The 13,180-nt window shown below is 37.7% G+C and overlaps 1 protein-coding gene and 1 long non-coding RNA gene across 2 annotated transcripts; one reads left to right on the forward strand and one right to left on the reverse strand.

The window, feature by feature from the left end:
• Positions 1 to 533: 533 nt before the first annotated feature.
• LOC129410825 (uncharacterized) lies at positions 534 to 3,648 on the forward strand. The gene is made up of 4 exons (XR_008633021.1): positions 534 to 580; positions 745 to 772; positions 3,287 to 3,447; positions 3,564 to 3,648. It is a non-coding gene; the product is annotated as an uncharacterized LOC129410825 (long non-coding RNA).
• Positions 3,649 to 10,858: 7,210 nt separating this feature from the next.
• On the reverse strand, positions 10,859 to 13,137 carry LOC129410824 (basement membrane-specific heparan sulfate proteoglycan core protein-like; the record flags this gene model as incomplete). The annotated part of the gene is made up of 3 exons (XM_055159718.1): positions 10,859 to 11,169; positions 12,737 to 12,837; positions 13,030 to 13,137. Coding segments are annotated over 3 exons (398 nt in total), but the record flags the coding sequence as incomplete, so codon positions are not given.
• Positions 13,138 to 13,180: the final 43 nt, after the last annotated feature.

The raw sequence follows: 13,180 nt of genomic DNA on the forward strand, positions 1-13,180 counted from the left end.
TTTTGCTTGATAGCTTTAGTAGCATGACACTGGGAATAAAATAAAAAAAAAAGACCATTAACAGACCGATCAGTTAATGTGTTTGTATCTCTCTGTTCTAGTTTGAAGGAGTTCAGATGGAGTTAAAAGATTATTGGTGATAGTTACAAGGTAATCAAATGAATGTTAATTCTTCTATGAATGTTTTTCAAATTTGATATTCTGAAAGTGCTTAATTGTTCGGCTTCAGATCAGTTAATGTGTTTGCATCACTGTGTTCTAGTTTAAAGGAGTTCAGACGGAGTTAAACATTACTGGAGATAAAGTTACCAGGTAATCAAATGAATGTTACTTCTTCTGTCAACCTCCCCACCCTCTCACACCATCATTTATTCTGCTTTCCTGTTTGAACCAAATGAAATCTTTTGCCATATTAAACTTAACAATTCATAAATGTGTTCTTTTCATAAATACAATTTTCCCATTTTTTTTTGACACTGCACAGATGACTTAACTTTGGTTTTGCTTCCAAAAAAAGATGATTGGTCTGAAAATTTGTCAAAACTGAATTGGATTTGTCATAAAAACACTTCAAAAACTAGTAAGTTGTACTATTTTCTGTAGATGTTGTATACAACAAATTGTGTTGAGGACATGTTGCCAATTTAACATCTTGTGTTAAGCTAATAATAATGTTATATTAAGTATCAGCAATTCTGTTTTAAAAGTTGGTGTAAAAGTTTTCATTGTTTTTTTCCCTTTTAGGTTGCTAGTTCCAGAATGACCTGGAAATGTAAGTTGTGTCCAGCTTCTTTCAACTCCAGAATACTGTTATTTAGACACTACAGGTTGGAGCACAGCCAGTATTCTAGAACCAGCCCTCTTCCTTGCCTCTACACTGACTGCATTTGTACATTTCAGACACTTAATGCACTGAGTACTCATTTATCAAGATATCATGCAGCACAACCTATCAGTCATACACAGCAGAGTCAGGGGCCTGTGTTATTTAAATGCCCTTTATGCACATTTCAGCAACCCCTTTCTGAATCTGCTGTTTTCAGTCATCTCCGAAAGCATTTGAAAAATCATGAAACCGTGACATGCCCTTATAAGGATTGCACCTATAGCACAAATGTATACTCCTCATTCAATTCTCATAAAAGTAGAGCACACCAAGCAGATCTCGCGTCAGACTTTAAAACTGATCTTGTCAGTGAGGATCCAGACAATCTTCTAGCCAGTATTTCAGAAACTGAAACTATTGGTTTACATGAAGAATGCCCTAGTCAGAGCAGAGAAGTGGTGAATGGGAATCAGAGTGGCACAGTCAGTTTAAGAAATCAACTTAAAATTAACATGTCTTCCTTATTCTTAAAGATGCAGGCTCTCCTCCATGTCTCAAACATTGCTACTCAGGAAATAGTAGATCACTTGAATCAGATCTTCTCCTTATCTGAGCCGCTGATCAAAGAGGCAGTTCATGACATACTTCAGCAAAATGGTCATAGCATTTCTGAACCTACACTGAGTGAAGTTGTTGCTGCTGTCATGGACTGCAATGTTCTGTCTACAACAACCTGTAAAGGTGCTGAGTTGTGTTCAGCAAAGCGCAGAAAAACCTTTATTGAGCACAACTATCCTTGTGTAATGCCAGTGGAGTATCAGCTAGAGCCTGGACATACCAGCATGTATGTTCCTGTCCTTTCAATGATTCAAGAGTTGTTTAGAAACACAGACATGCTTAACAAGATTACAGAAACAAATACTACATTTGGTCAATATGTATCATGCTCCAGTGGCTCTCATTTCCTTGAAAATGAATTGCTGTCAACTGGGGATCTCATCTTACCGCTCCAGATATATATTGATGAACTAGAAATTTGCAATCCATTAGGCACATCACGCAAAATTCACAAAATGTGTGCTGTATATTGGGTCCTTGCTAATCTTCCGCCAAAATACAGATCAACATTACATGCTATACAGCTAGCAATATTGGTAAAAGTGACAGACCTTCGTAAGTATGGATATGCAGCTGTACTTGCTCCATTGCTGCGTGACGTTCATACTCTGGAAGAAGATGGAGTATTCATTGAAAGAGTTGGTCAGAATGTTAGAGGCACTGTCTTTTGTGTTTCTGCTGACAATTTGGCTGCTCATGGATTAGGTGGCTTTACAGAGTCCTTTAGAGCAGGCCATGTTTGCAGATTCTGTATGGCCTCAGTTGAACAGTTTCAAGTAACTGAAGTCAGAGAGAGAACATTTTCTCAGAGAACTAAAGCTAGCCATGACCTACATGTACAAACTGTTCAAGAAAGTGAAATTTCAAGCAGCCACTTTGGCGTTAAAGGTAGCTGTGTCTTGCGTGAGTCTCTGAATTACTTCCATACAATCACAGGGTTTCCTCCAGATATACTCCACGATCTTCTGGAAGGTATAGTTCCGATGGAGCTTTGTCTTTGTGTTAAAGAGATGATCCGACTGAAGTACTTCACTTTGAAGTATTTGAACAACAAGATTAGATCATTTCCATATCAACATACTGATAAAGTGGATAGACCTCAGCCACTTCACCAAATGTGTCTCTCTCGGGGAACAATTGGAGGTAATGGACATGAAAATGCCACTCTGCTCAGACTTCTTCCATTGCTTGTTGGCAGTTTAGTACCAGAGGGTGATAAGGCATGGGCAGTTTTGATGGAACTGAAAGAGGTGGTAGAATTGGCTTTGTGCCCATCATTTACTGATGAAACCTTAGACTATTTTGTTTGCAAAATCAGCGATCATAGACAGGCACTGCTAGAGGTTTTCCCAGAGGTTAGGCTCCGTCCTAAACATCATTATGTGGAGCATTATCCTGCTCTAGTTAAGTGCTTTGGCCCCCTGCTGCATTTTTGGACTATGCGGTTTGAGGCCAAGCACCGCTTTTTTAAAAGAGTGGTGCATGACTCTCAAAATTTCAAAAATATTTTGAAGACAATGGCAATCAGACATCAGCACATGATGGCATATCATCTTGCTGCACCATCATTTTTTAAGCCAAACACTCAAGCATCCAGGGTTGACTCTGTTCTGGTTTCAGCTCTACCAGAGGCTGCTCAGGTACACATTAGAGAGCAAACAACTACTGACACAATCTACAAGACATCAAAAGTAACCATTGATGGCACAGACTATGTCTGTGGAATGTTTCTGTCTGTAGGAGTCAGCGGTGGACTATCTAAATTCAGCAAAATAGAACAGATCTTCCTTGTCAATCACAATGTATCTTTTCTGTGTTGTGATTATGACTCTTGGTATGTAGAACATCTACGGTCCTACGAGCTGTCGACTGCAAATACAAGCCTGTCAATCCACCTTCAGTCTGAGTTGAATGATACAGCCCCCCTCTCAGCATACAAGGTAGACGGATCGCTGCTGCTGACCCCCAAGAGGTTCATTCAAGTGAGAGGGAACTGAGTTCAGGTAAAAGAGATTACTTTTATTTACCAGTTATAGTCTGTCTTCACTCTGTGGAATTACGCAAGTTGTACACTAGATATGATACACTTTTAACAACCTGATTTTGTCTTTTCATTTAGCACAATGGCAGCTGCATCTCCACAACCAATGATCCTTCGTGTTGTTGATCCAGACCAGGCTAGAAAACTAAAACTCAGCTCAAGACCAGCCTCTGTTGATGCACTGATCAAGATTATAAAAAGAACAATTGGAAATTGACCTCCACTTTGATTTGCTGTATGAAGATCCAGACTTTGACGGGAAGCTTACTTCCCTTACAGACATTCAGGATTTGCCACAAAAAGCTATTGTCCACATCGCAGTTTCAGAGGACTCCAGCTCTATTGCATCTACTATTCTGCTTTCAGATGTGTCATCTCCAGAGCGTCTCTGCAGATGGCCTCCTGGTCCTTTTTCCAGTTCCCACATTTGCATTTGATGTTGAGCTGAAACTTCGAGATGGAAATGCAGAATATGAGAAGAGCAACACACACCTTACCTTAAGTTGACAAGAGACCTTAAGCACGACATTTTGGAAAACCTTGCATCGACTATATATATGGTTTTAAGGCTTACCCAAGTGATAAAGAGATTGCAATGGCTGCTGAGGCTCTTGTAGCCAAACATCCCTGTTTGAAGGAAGCTGGATCTGAAACTGGCTGGAATGGGTGGAAAAATAGCATCAAGTTTAAGATGGGCAATTTCCGAAGCAAGATGAGACGGGCTGGTTGTCAGGAGGTTAGCGTTAATGCCGGAAAAAGAAGCAGAAGTAATCCTGAAAATGAACCTTCACATTCCAACATTAAAAGACCCAAGCGAGCTGAGATCAACTTCCTCATTCTCGTCATTGAAGGTGATGTTGTGGTCAGCCTCCCCAGACTTGGTGAAGCCTTCCTGGTAGTCTTTGGACTGGCCTATGCACTACACCTCAGTTATCCCAAAGCTCTGACCAGCACTTTTGAATTCACTCAGAAAATTTTACTTGGTCTAGAAGGTAGTAAACTGTCACCCAGGTTGCAAACCATTAAGAATGACTTGATGATGTAAGGAAACCATGACCATTAACTAAACCTATGCTTTTCTTTATCGTTTATGATCTTATCAAAATAAAATGTTAAATTTTGTGCCTTATTTATCAACATTATTAGTTTGTACGACCATGAACGAACACAAAAAAAATCCTCATTTTTTTCATTCTCATTGTGGTTTATTTTGTGCAATCAAACGATAAACTTTTGATGCCTTTGTTAACATTTAGTTTGTATGACCATAAGCGGGAAAAAAATCTAAATTTTTTTATTCTCAGTTTAGTTTGTACGATCAAACTAATATTGATAAAGAAGTAAGGAAGTAAAAACCAAAAAAATGATGTAGGTTAAAGGGTACAACATGTTAACGACAAGTTAAAAGTTCTTTTGTCTAGATATTGCTTTAGAGTTACTGCAGCCAATGTTCAGTCAATAAGACCAAACTTAACTGTTTTGTAAGAAAAAAATTACCCAGTAGTCACTGTGAATTTGTTGTGCATAGTCACTATGCATTTGTTCTTATACTCTTGTTTTATAGTCTATATGCCATTCCATTGTAACTTCTGCACACTGCGTGCCATTTTATTTTTTATTTAATTTCAGTGTGCAAGGGCAAAAACACAAATAAAGATTTGAGTTTGGGTAACATAAAATGATGTGGTTGTGTACTTTTTTTTTTTAAGTTCTGTGAGCGTTTTTCTGTGGTTTGAAAACTCCCTATTTTAAATCATAATAAATTAAAATAATTGAGTTGCTTAACAGAAAACTATGAGTTTATATTAACTGCAAATATTTGAGTTGAGCTAAATGAGCACTTTTAATTCAGGTCTTATCAAAAGGTACAAGTAGCAAGCAATCAAACCTTTTAAGTACTGGAAATTGTGACTTTTAAGTTTATCAACTCAAAAAAATTGAGGCAATTTATTGCCTCAATTTTTTTGAGTTCTGGTAACTTATTCGGGTTTACAGTGTACGGCCACAAAAATCATCCGTGGGCTGCAGTTGACCCCCGAAGGCCTCAAATTTGAGAACTCTGGTGTACACGGTTTTAAAAAATAATGGGGCACTTCCTGTATTACCATATGACATCACACGGTGGAGCAGAGTTTTTCCTGTTTGAGAGAAGAGCTCAACCTAAATCTTCAGGGTTTGTGTGTTTAACATGAGTGAATGAAACAAAACACAACTTCAGATCTGTTTGTGATGAGGAAACAAGATTATAACACAGATCAGAAAATAGCGTAATATGGGCCCTTTAAAAATATCTATATAGCTCTACATTCACAGGGAGTTGTCCATACTAAGATCATGCACTTTTTCTGCAGTGATGGAGCCCAATAAACCCTCAGAATCTGGTGGAGTCGTACTGCCCATGTACAACCAGCTGGTTACTATGGCAATGCCCACAACGAATAACATTACCACCCATGATTAATATGAGCAAAGAAGGTCAAAATAAATGACTTGTAAGTGTTAAAAAATTATTATTATGGTTCACAAAATTGACAAAAATCTATGATGCCATGGAAAAATAAAACCATAACTGCAGTCACATTACAGTTTTAGAGAAAAAAAGGAAAAATATATGGGCTAAATGATTCTCTTGTATGAAAATCCAATACAGTTTTCAAGTTATTTCAAGTTTTTCAGTCTTTTTTAGTTGGTTACTATACTTTGGTGTGAAAAAAGATGGTATACTTATTATTTCTGATGTTGAAAAGTATATAAGGTAAGTGTCTACAAAGCACTGTTCCCAAAACTGTTGTTAAATTAAATCAGATATCAAAATGAGACTGTGTACTGTCTGCATCTATTTCTAAAGAGCTTTTATCATCTGTGAACCAGGAAGATAAGATGATGCGCAGTTAGCATGCTAGTTGGCATTGCAAAACTCTGTTGTGGTCTCTGAAAGTTGTGAAACGTGCTTTTAAACTCACTGTGGCAATGCTCAGAATACATAAGGTAAGAGGAATAACTTTAGGCTGTTGCTGCCAACCACTGAATATGAACCAGTTCTGTTTTTCATGTTTATAAAACTATACAAATCTAGTATAGTGCCTTTAATGGATAACTGTTGGAGAACTGTTCAAATTATTCAAAAATGGGGCTCATAAAACTATAAAACTATAACACAAAGTTCCCTACATGCTCTAAAAATGCATTATAAATATAAACGACTGTATTTTAGATCTAACTTGGCTGTTAGAATTGTTCTATTATATATATAGTTATACTTGTTGCTTGGTTGCACATAGGCAGTCTCTCCGTTCATCCATGCTGAAAGATGATCGCATGCATGACGTCATAGAGAGAGGAAGAGGCGGCGCCCTCCAGGGAGCACCCAAGGGAGAAAGAACTGCGCCCATGTGGACTTACGCTTTCTGTGTCCTTCAAACATTTCATAGGCTGTGTAAAACATCTGAGTCTGTGAGGCCTCTGCAGGGGGAGGGGCAGATATAGAGGGAGGGGCACAGGTAAACTGACAGGTGAGTCAACCAATAGGAGCAGTTTACCCTCCACTGGAGTGGACCAAGTGGGATTCTCCATAGAGACCACCAAATATGAGTTCATTACTACTAGTGAATAAGTATGAACAGTTCAGCTGCAGGGGTGTCCAAACTTTTTCCACCGAAACATATTTGAAGCGGAGGGTCACAGTGGTTTATACTGTACAGTCGATCAGATGTGTGCATTTCACAGAGCTTTGACAGAGCTATTGTACATTTAATAAAGGTTCGAACCATAGACTGTATATATGAGTGGACATAACTAAAGCTCTAGCCGCTGTCAAATAGGAAGTTCGCCAGGAGGCTCTTCCGGCTCCTTCTGACAATTGACTTACATTGGGAACTTGTCGTCCCTCTCTCTTTAACTGCTGTTTTGAGCCTTGTCATTTTGGTCTTAAAATGTTCATATTAACCTGCACTACATGATCCAGATTATTATTTTTATTTTTTTCACTATTTTGTCTGTCAAAAAATCCTATTCATAACATAGAGCCTCCAGATTTGCTCCTGTAGCTGTGAGCATCACGAGCCTCATTTGAGCGGCGCTGAACGCTATGGGTTATGTCAGACTCACTTAGTCCACTTCTTTTATACAGTTTGTCATTCGAACAGTGATTTTAGGTTTTGTTAATGTGATGCTATAAACATAGTAGTGTTAAAATTACTTAAATTTGTATTAAAAAGTTCTGCCTGGCTCTGATCGGTTGGACCATTTCAGCCGGAGACCCAAGGGCCAACAAAAACTGGTGTGAGGGCCACATTTGGCCCCCGCACCATAGTTTGGACACCCCCGAGTTAAAATAAGATAGAAGCTAAAATACAATGATACTTGTATGTGTCGGTTAGTATACCTCTATATGTTTTTCATTTCATTCAGATTCCAGTGTCATGTGATGGTTTATCTTACCTGCATGTCCTGTCTGGTCCATAACATAATTAGGTTGTGTCTAGACCAACTGAGTCAACTTTGGTCCTGGTTTGATTCCAAGATAATCTTGATTTTGACATCATGTGGTACTGTTCTAGAAAATAGTTTAGTCCTGGTCTAGTCCAAGTTTAGTTCCAGCTTTGATGTGGTGTATGTGAAATGTGAAAGTCACTTTCTTCAAAACAATATACAACAATTAAATATTAGGCCAAAAATAAATAAGTTTCTAGTCTGAAAATGCCTCAACACTGAGTAGAAAAAGAAGTTGTTGGCATCTTGCGTCCTACCCACTGATGCACATAATAATGGTAATTAACAAAAACATTGCAGCTGAAGTCAAACATTCCTAAATACATTAGGACTATGAGCCAAGCACATGAAGCAGTGACACACAGGGCATGCAGGTTAGTAGCAAAAAGCTCATTTCAACATTGGGTTTGGTTAGGACAGGTCAAACAGCTGCCATACAGCTTGTGGTTACAAATATGAAAGGTCAAATATTCAAACCAGTGTCATTGTTTTAATCAATCTTTTTTTCACAAAATAGTTCACAGTTAAATACAATACAGAGAAATGTGTACAACTCATTTTTCATTTTGGTTACAAGAAATATTTTTTACAGTGGCACCATCCAATACAAACGAAATAAACGCATAGTAGTCATAGAAATGTGTGTAAAATTGAAATTTGAGGTGAAATTTTGGGTAGTATAAAAATATATACTTTCAAAAATACTTGACTATTCATTGGTATCACAACAGCCTACATGTAAACACACAATACAAAGTCATATTGCTTACAAGTTAATACAAAAATTACTAAAAATAAAAAAAGAATGATACTATTGATTGTTACATTTCGATTTTACAAACATAAAGAGAAATATATTGAACCAAAAATATATCTTTAGCTGATTGACAAACTGGATTTCAAGTCAAAAATTAAAACACATCAATGTAACTTATAATATAAACAGGAATATCGATTGCAATGTTACAAAAACTAAACTATAAGATTGAACAGGGTCAAATAGCACCATAACAGAGTAACTGAATACAACATCTGAATGAAGGTAGCGGCTGGTGGTTGTATCCTCTTGCTGTGAGTTTTAAGCACCTTTAGAAGTCCAGTCTCTCCAAAATACGTGATATATTTGTTTGGTTTTTGCTTTTGTGTCAGCTTGGGCATTGAGGAGTGAAAAAAGAACCCAAGAATCCATCACCTGCTAGTTGCACTCATAGAAAACCTGCAGCGGCGATGGAGCTCAACAGTACTTTCAAATGCATGGTTTAAGAAGTACATTCCCTATTCATTTTTCCCATTGACTTATTTATAAATCGCCAAAGAGTTCAAGCTTAATATTGTAGTTTATGGGGGAGTAAGCTATGAGATAACTTAAATTATGACCAATAAAAACCCCAAAACATATAATTTTAATTTGAACTTTTACAATTCTGATCGTAAAAAACAGACCTGATACTTGATATTAATTTCAATATCACTATGGCAATTAAAAACATTCGGAACAGCGGAATTTTCGATACAAAATGAAGGTAGTGTCTTTAATATTATCGTGTGCTCTCATAATAGTTCTGTAGTATAATAGTTTTTAGTTTCTCACAGTTTTTTCTCAGTTTTTGACATCTCTAAAGCAAAGTCAAACATGCATTTTGCTGCATTTTCCATTATAATCTATGGTATGTTTTGATTTGCAATTAACGCAATTGTTATAGTCATTAATAAAATTTATGGGAAATGTAGTTCAAAGTGAAAGGTACTGTTCAGCTCCATTTTGACCAAGAAGCACCAAACCGCCACCACGGCATCAGTCCACAGAGAGAAATGATTTTAATGGAAGACAATTACCCCCCAAATTAGACTGAAGAGCGCTCATCAACCACTAATTACACCTTTTAATTAATTTGCCCAGTATCTGTTATCAATAAGAGAGCTTTCAAAAAAACCCACAAGCTGTATTCATTTGATTAGAGACATTAGAGCCGAGCGAGCAAAGTACAAAATTAAAATAAAAAAAGGATTGGCTTAACAAATAAGTGTAGCAAGCAGCAGCCACAAGCATTAGCAGTTAGAATGCAAGCTTATTATGCTGTTAACCAAGGTCAACTTTTACAGTGCGCACAGACTCAGACTCATGCACCAAGCTGGAGAGGGCTTAGAATTGGAGTCAATGGGACTAGACCGTAAAAATGTATCTACATGAGTTACAGGGACTTGAATTCAGCATATTTATTGAGTTGAGATTATGAATAGTTTTTACAAAAAGACGATTTTTACTGCAAGTACTACTAGGGATGTAACAATAATCCAATGGGTCATCACAGTATATCGAATCGCAAGTGTCTCTGCTTAAATTCATTGTTTTGGTGCAGCAATAGCTAAAAAACTACATAGACCATGATCCTTTGCTCTGTTTAAATCCAATGAACACGCTGAATTAACTATTATGATGCACTTTTAAATCTTTTTATCACAATTATTTGGATTGTGATAAGAGAAAAGTAGCATCACTCACAATTTTTTTGTTGTTCTTCCTTTTTTTTTTTTTTTTTTTTGCCTCTAGAAAATATCGCAATAAATATCGTACCATGAGAAGATATCGTGTAGATTTGGATATCGTTACATCCCTAAGTACTACCACTATTATAATTTCCAACTACAAAAAATATATTCATTTTATTTAACCCATATTTAGGTTAGAAAACTATAGCTACACTTACTTCTACTACTGGTACTGCTACTAGTACTACTACTACTACTGCTACTACGATAACTTGAGTAGTTTGAAATTTAAAAAAAGCTAAAAGCTATACATTAAAACCACAGAGGAATACCTTAAAAAAGTCAAATATCCCCCCAGATTCTTAACTAAAGTCAACTACTCAAATAAACGCAATAAATAATTTGAATTCCAGTCATTTAAACTCATGCAGATCTCATTTTTTACAGTGCAGGAGGAGGGGGAGGAGCTGTGTGAGGCAGGGGGGAGGGGCAGAGGCGAGCGCGGTGCCAGGGATCACGAACCTGGCACGTAGAGGATGGCCCTGCCCTCGTCCATGGCAAACATGTTGGAGCCGGTGCACACGTACACCCCGGCGTCCTCCGGCTGGACGTTGTGGATGGTCAGGATGCCGTTGAAGTCCATGGCGCGGTTCGGGAGTTTGCCGTTGCCTTGGCGAGTCCAGACCAGAGTGTAGGCGGGGGACTGCGGGAGAGGACAGACGGGGTTAGAGGGTGTGAAATAAATGATTAGGGATGTGGCAATGCTGGCAAGGTTGTGTAAAGTTGTAAAAAGCAGGGAACTACATGATCCTTATTTATCAAAAGTGTCGCAACATTATCAGTTCAGCATACTCCAAAGAAAATGTAAAAAAAAAGAAAAAGAACTACATGTACTATGAGCCTTTGATTCAGACAATTATGATCACACTAAAAGTTAGTTGGGAAATTCTTTTGAGAGACAAAATTAGGGGTTGCATTACCATAAATCTTATATTGCAATTCTATATATCACGATATATCCCAATAATAAAACAAAAAGGACGATATATTATCATTTTTCAAGAAAACTGTAGAATATTATGGTTGAATACACTTTCACAAGAACAAAATTGGAAGAAATGTAATTAATTTAGTTTTTAAATCATGAGAACAGTAAACAGAACGTATAATTTTGGAGACATTTTGAACGTTTACCAGAACTGTACCAGAAGAATTGCGATATATCACTGAATCGGTTTTTTCTTACACCCCTAGATAAAATAACCTCATCTAACACATCTCATTCAATTTCAAGTGTGTTTTTGTAATAGTATCTAAAATGAGATTTGGTCTTAAACTATGGTTATTTGATTTTGCGTCTTCACTTTTTATTCTGCGTTTAGACGAGCATTTTCGGAAGGAAATCTGCATGCATACGGTGACGCAAAAGTGTGTGGAATTGGATTGGGTATGCTTGCTGTCTGGCTCGCCTGTGACGAACTGGTACATCCACAATTTGACAGAGATGATTGCAGATCCTTCTCTGTTCACTAATAATATCTCTGCAGATTCTGTACATTTGTTGGGAGCCTCCTGTAAGTTTATTAGAGCTGCCAGAGAAGACTGAACAAACGAAAATGATCCGACATGTTTGTTTCTGTGTACTGTATGTATGTGACATAAAACACGTACGCGACATGAGCAGATCTGATCAGAGTTTTGCGTCTTGGGCAGTGTAGATGGAAACACTTCACGCGGAGTGTATTCAACTTTTCCACTCTGGAGGGTGCTTTCAGATTTTTGCATTTTTAAGCCTCAAAAATGCTAAACAACCGTCTAAACAAAAGGCACTTGTGATAAAATATTTTGTTGTTTTTACCCACAAGCGTTCTCATGTAAACAGGCCCTTAGTATGAGCAGTGTTACCTCTCCACAGACCTAACTTATAACTATAAATCTGGTGGTGTCACATAATTGTCTTGCCGTGGGGATAGATAAGTTTAATGCCATACTGTAGAACATTCCAGGCAAAGCAATAACATCTCCATGGAGAAGAGCAGGATTCAGAAAATCCACCAGAAAATGTGTACTTTCAAGGCGTTTTTGGTTATAGCTCTCTCAATATAAAAAGCACAAACATTTTGCCAGTCTGGACACTTTTAATTTCTTATGACCTATGATCTTATGTCTGTATTTATTGTACGTATAACTTCAACTACATAACGTCATCTTCAACTACAACTAATTGTACCTTGAGTATAAATACAGAAGAAACCATTTGATCACGTTACCTTGCTCTTTGCGGTACATATGAAGCTGATGGTCACGCCAACCCTCACTGTCTGGGACTTGGGCTCTTCCACTGTCACTTCAATGGGCTTGGATGGAGCGCCTGGAGTCAGAAATGTTCACAAAGTTCACTTTTAGCAGAAGAGCTATCACAACTCAACCCAAGATTGAACTGTAACGTCATAAATTAAACCCCGAACTTTCACCATCTGCTGCGAGTGTGGAAACAGTGTGGAAACAGAGAGAAGAGTGATGTTGTAATGTACAGGAGGATTCGGAGATGTATTTTTCTCACTAGTGACGATGATTTCAGCGTGGCTTCGGTTGGTGCTCCTCTGGTCTCTGCAGGTACAAATGTAAACGCCTGCGTCGCTCGGGCTCACACTGGGGAAGTACAGCTCTGCTCCTGTGAATACGAGAGAATACACAAATAATTAAACCATTTT

This window comes from Boleophthalmus pectinirostris, unplaced genomic scaffold (assembly GCF_026225935.1).
Source record: "Boleophthalmus pectinirostris isolate CB_2022bp ecotype Guang Dong unplaced genomic scaffold, ASM2622593v1 HiC_scaffold_2479, whole genome shotgun sequence".
Taxonomy (NCBI): Eukaryota; Metazoa; Chordata; class Actinopteri; order Gobiiformes; family Gobiidae; genus Boleophthalmus; species Boleophthalmus pectinirostris.